This window comes from Berghia stephanieae, chromosome 11 (genome assembly GCF_034508935.2).
Source record: "Berghia stephanieae isolate SIO BIC M18660-M18661 chromosome 11, UCSD_Bste_1.3, whole genome shotgun sequence".
Taxonomy (NCBI): Eukaryota; Metazoa; Mollusca; class Gastropoda; order Nudibranchia; family Aeolidiidae; genus Berghia; species Berghia stephanieae.
The window spans coordinates 26,761,355-26,767,354 of record NC_088370.1 but is presented as its reverse complement, the minus strand read 5'-3'; the positions used below and the strand labels follow the sequence as shown (position 1 = coordinate 26,767,354).

The window sequence follows — 6,000 nt, the reverse complement described above, 5'->3', positions numbered from 1 at the left end:
CTCCCTGGCCAAGTGGAGTTGTCGTACCAGTAAAGTCGGGGGAGGGGGGGTTGAGCTCCCATCGCCGCCGCAAAGTTTTTATTTTCTGTTGTCTTCTGGCACATTCCTACTCACTTCATTTCTTGTTGTATTTTCATTATAAGTTTGCATTTCTTGGACGGCATTATTTCATATATTTATTTGATCCAACATTTGCCACCAAAGAGTTGTGGAAAGAAATCTGTTCTTTTAGACCTCATTTTTTTTTTTCATGTCTCAGCCTCAGTGAAGTGGTGAGCTGTTTATTTATTCAATTATACATTTATTTATTTATTTTGATTAACTCATGGAAAACATGCAATATTTGCAGAGAAATATAGGCTATTACAAACAGACAATCGTCTGTTTTACTTATTATACTCATGTATTGTGAAAATTAACATAGATCGAGACGAATCTTTTGAGCCATCAACGATCAAAATCGGTTAGCTATAAAGTGAGTAGGTGTGCGTAAATGAATTTGGCAGTAGGGCAGCTGGGAGATACCCGATTCCCAATGTTGTCATATGACCCATCATAATGCTTGAGTGACGGAACACTTTTTAAACGAAAATTTTTATTTTTTATTTTTACAATGTGTAAAGGCTTTATTCAAGAGCAATGTTTTCTTTCATTCTTCATCCTAATCCTACATAAAGACAATCAATTTTGTTATATATAGTTCCAATGGGAAAGCACTTATGCTATCCTAGAGATGCAACAGACAGTCATGAAAACGGGAAATCCCAGGATTGAAACAATAGAATTAATTAATAGAAATTAAATAAGGCATGTATGAAGGGATGAAATTAGTCTAAACAAAAGAGTTATGTATATTAGTTATGATATTATTACTGTATTGAATGGAAATTAACATAGATCGAGACGAGAATCATCAGCGGCCAAATTATGGCAAATCCTAAGGCCAAAGGTTAAGGATTTATAATTACCCCCCATCAGATATTCTAAATACTATTTTAATCAACAGGCAATGGATTTACCCTTATTTATTTAAGAAAGGTGTGCAAGTTACTCGTATATCAATCTGTGAAAAATAGTTTTAGAATTTATAGATATGCCAGTCAGTAATTCTGTGTCCGATGATAACAAGTTAACATTGGCTGTACGGAACAATGTTGATCCCCAACCCTATTTAAAAAAAAAAAAAAAGAATAAGTATATTCATTCATGTATTGCTTAATTTTTAAAAAATACATTTTATTTATAATAATAATAATAATAATATATAATAATAATAATAATAATAATAATAATAATAATAATAATAATAATAATAATAATATAATATATTATAATATAATAATAATTATAATTTTATTATTTTTTTATTTTTTTAATTTTTTATAATTATTATTATTTTTAATTTATATTTTTATTTATTTATTTATTTTTTTAATATATTGCTTAATTTTATTTGCATTCTTGTTTTCAGGTTGAGAGTGTAGAGAAATTGATAGCAGCTAGAACCAGGGACAGAGAAGCCTTGCTGGCCAAACCCCGCAGGTCTTGTACTTTGTCTAAGGCAGATCAAGATCCTCAAGTCTTGGGAAAGGTCAGAAATAACTAACTACCCATATTGTAGGGGCAATGGGGTGGGGGGGGGGGGGTAATTGGATTCAATAGTCTGATGTCACGTCGCCCAGCAACGTTGAGCAGCTTGGTTCTAAACAAAGAAAATTGGTACTTTTTATTCTTCATGCTGGCTAGAACTTTTCATATGTCATGTGATCAGAAAGTAGAAAAAGTCAAAACATGATCAGATTTATCATGTTTTTCTCCTCTGGATACACTTTTATGCTCGTCGGAGAAGTATTTCATAAGGGCGTCCGCCATTGTTCCGATAGTTTAGAGCCAGTTACTAAGTTACTATGTGTCATTTCGAGGGAAGTGACGTCATGACTGTTGAAGCCAATTTAGAAATTTAAAAAAGAAAAGAATGCACCGTTCCCCATTGAGATGCTGTAGACCAGGCATTCCATGAAGGAATATAGACAATCCATTAAAACAAACCTCTGATGTTGTCCAAAGTGAGAACGTTGGGTGGGGGGTTGGTAATCTTGCCCAAAGAAAAAAAAAAAGAAAGTTCCTGAAGTGGGGCTCGAACCCAGTACTTTCCGGATCACAGTGCAATGCCTTAATCACTGGGCTACTTCACCCCTCGTGGTTAGATAAGAATGTGTTAGATATAGAATGACCTTCCTAGTGTCTTAAATCAAATTTCTAAGAGAAATGTTAAAACTTTTAAAAACACAACGACATCAACAAAGTTTGAGCCCAGATTTTTTTTTTTGATGATTTGTTGTCTATTGAAGGTTCTTTTTCGTTAATGGCACTGTAAGTTTTTTTTGTATGGTTGTGCTGGACTCGTAAGCAAAGCAGCAGGTTTTGATGCGTGATCTAGTCAATTTAAAAAAAAAAAAGAAAAATCTCTCCTGTCTTATCTTCAGTGTTTGGGTAGCTTGGTCTGTTTAATCTGAATAAAAGTACTTTTCATTAGAGTACAGTGCTATCCTATGGGTATCCATGTATGGTACAGAAACTGAAATTAACCCAAGCAGTGGGCCTTATGTCTTTATTAATGTTTACATTGGGGGTGAAGTGGCAGAGTGGTTAAGACATTGCACTGTGACCCAGAAGGTTCCGGGTTCAAGCCCTGCTTCAGGCGCTTTTGTTTATTTCCTTGGGCAAGATTATTAATCCCCAATTTGCTCACTTAGACAACATGGATGATTCCTGTTGACACAGACATCTTGTTTGATGAATTATCTATATTCCTTCATGGAATGCCTAGGAGAATGACAGGATCTTATGATGTTGTTGCGGAAGGAAGGGCATAATTTTCTATTTGTTAACATTGTCGACATGGTTGGTAATAGAAACTTTGCAATGTTGTATTTGCCTGTTGTATTTTTTTCTCCAGATCATAATCCTCTTGTAAAATCCTTGTTTTTTGGTTAGGATTTTTTTTTCTTTTTTTTTTGTTTGGATCCATGACATCAATCATCATTTGTCTTATCTTATTTATCAGATTTTCATCACATATCTTCATATGTTCTTTTTTAAAAATATATATATATTCAACTTCAATCATTCATGTACTAGCATTTTTGTTCTCTCTCCAGATAGCCCATTTGGCTCTGGTCCCGCAGGAAGACGTAGCAACTGTCCTGTCCTGGCATATGTCTGCCGATATGGACTGTGTCATCACTCTCACCACACAAAAGGTGAGTCATACTATCACAAGTAGTTCTTCATTTAGAGCCAATTCCTTGTCAATTACTTTTCTGTCATCTGTCTGGTTTATTTCAAGTGATGTATTAAAATTATTATTTTATTTGGTACTGGCTGAAGATGGGAATTGATCCCGAAATGTTCTGTGTTTGGTATTTTGTTCTTTATTTCGAAGTTGTGTGTTATATTCATTATTGAGCATTACTGTCTACAGTCCACATCTTTCAGCAGCTTTGTCTCCCTTTGTCAACAGCCAAATTTTCCATCCAAGTATGGGGAGAGAAAATTCCATATTATGTAGCAATGACTATCCCGCACAAATCTTTGGGCCTCTTTTTCGCTCACGAAGTGCCCAAATTCGCGACAAAATATGGGACGAAGCCATTCCGTAATGCTATTTTAAAAAATTAATTACGACGCTGTTTATCGATGGATATGACTGAAAGTTGGCACACAGTTAGAAAAGAGGTCATTTTAGATTATGTCAAGCGACAAAACTCGTATGATTACCAGAAGACTGTTAAAAATAGATTTTTACTCTTTGGAGTAAAATATTTCTAAAACTACAAAGAGGAGAGATTTTGTTGCTCACAAGGTTATATATGCACATTTCTTCTATTTATATTTCAAATTTCATTGGACTATGATAAGTACTTTTCCCGTATGAATGAAAATATGGAGACGGCCATTTTGCTCCCCCATCGCGCGACACGAAAATGACGTGAGCGAGGCAAGGCTGCCAGATGGCCAGACTTTAACCTGACCAAATTCGACTTCAAAAGTGGCTAAATAGAAAATCATATGGCTTTCACATTAAGACTGACCCACTTAAAATGAACTAAATTTTAACAAACAGAAAATTGAATAGACTAGGATAAATATCACTGAGACAAAAATAGATGAATAAAATTTAATAAAAGAAACAAAATTATATATTTGGCCACACACGTGGCCATCTGGTAACTAGCTGTTTCCAAGGGCTCAAATTTGCACCACCCACCAAATAGATTTGAACTTTCAACTTACAGGTTGCAAATCAATCTTCATACCACTCGACCTAAAAGCCGCAGAATCCTAAGATTTTAAATATTCAGCTTTATTGTCATTAATTTTCGTTATCGCTTTATTTATCCAGGCCAAGGAGATTTACTCCAGGACCCAAGGCAGACAGCAAGTCTTACCATTGGACTCCATCTATAGGAAAAATCTACCAGATTGGTCCAAGTAAGGGACACAACTCCTAACATTTGTTCATTTCTATTTTGTTCATATGATTTCATATATCAGCCTCGCCGTTCATTTATGAGGTCCAATTTGGTGATTTAAATTATTTTTTGTTTGTTTTTGTTTTGTTTTGTTTGTTTACCAGATGTTTCAGACTCCTGATCAAGTGTAGTAATTGATATTAACTGTGTGACCTGTTCCCAAATTGAACATATTGAATGTATAGATTGACCCCGTAGTTGGTTGGAAGATGTGTTGAAAAGGTATCCGAGGACTTTGTTCTTTTCCCAACTAGGGCTCTGAGATCACTTCCTCATGATATGGATTATTATTATTATTATTATTATTATTATTATTATCATCATCATCATCATCATCATCATCATCATCATCATCATCATCATCATCATCATCATCATCATCATCATCATTCATCATCATCATATTATTATTATTATTATTATTATTATTATTATTATTATTATTATTATTATTATCATTATTAATTATTATTATTATTATTATTATTATTTATTATTATTATTATTATTGGTATCATTATTAATACACCATTGTTTTTATTTATCTCTTCAACCATCCTCCAGACCTCTCCCTCACCTCAGGTTTAATCCAAGCTTCAAGCCATCTGGCAATCCCGTCTATGCCAGGAATCTTCTAGAATTCACCAAGGATGAGGACAGTTGTCGCATTGGTAAGGGATGATGACTGAAACTTTTTGTCTTTGTACAATTTACGAATGTATGTGACCCACATGTCTAATAAGTGTACATGCCTGCCTTCTTTTATGGATCATCCATCCATCCATCCATTCACTCACTCATCCATCCATCCATTCACTCACTCATCCATCCATCCATGCATTCACTCACTCATCCATTCATTCACTCACTCATCCATCCATCCATCAATTCACTCACTCATCCATCCATCCATCCATTCACTCACTTATCTATTCATCCATCCATCCATTTACTCACTCATCCATCCATCCATCCATCTATTCACTCACTCATCCATCCATCCATTCATCCAATGATCCAATGAACCATCTATCCATCTATTGAATCATCCATTCACCTATCCATCCATCTACTCATCTATAAATCCATCAATTTATCCAACCATCCATCAACTAATGAATCGATCAATCCAACAATCATCTCATTCATCCATCCACATCTCATTCATCCATCCATCCATCCATCCATCCATCCATACATCCATCCATCCATTCACTCATTCAATACCTTATTTTCCCTGTCCACCCCAGTGTTTGGAATGTTGCTAGGCGACACCCTCATTCTGGATAACTTGGACCATGCCAATCTCTACAGACAAGAAGTAAGAATATCAATTCATAATCATTTTTATATAAGGCATTTTCAGAGTGCTACAATGTTACATATTTTTACCCAGCAGATTGCATAGTACAAATTTCTTATTTCAGAGTTCTAAATATTTATTTTATTTTCATTACAATTGACA

General features: G+C 34.5%; 1 protein-coding gene across 1 annotated transcript in view; it reads left to right on the top strand.

Annotated features, from left to right (window-relative positions):
- LOC144957049 (structural maintenance of chromosomes flexible hinge domain-containing protein 1-like) overlaps window positions 1–6,000 on the top strand; it is a 62,535-nt gene that overhangs the window by 47,038 nt on the left and 9,497 nt on the right. The window contains exons 43-47 of the mRNA XM_078887996.1: window positions 1,472–1,591; window positions 3,162–3,263; window positions 4,406–4,494; window positions 5,100–5,206; window positions 5,786–5,856. Coding sequence (XP_078744122.1) covers window positions 1,472–1,591; window positions 3,162–3,263; window positions 4,406–4,494; window positions 5,100–5,206; window positions 5,786–5,856 — 489 coding nt within the window. The remainder of the gene's footprint in view (window positions 1–1,471; window positions 1,592–3,161; window positions 3,264–4,405; window positions 4,495–5,099; window positions 5,207–5,785; window positions 5,857–6,000) is intronic.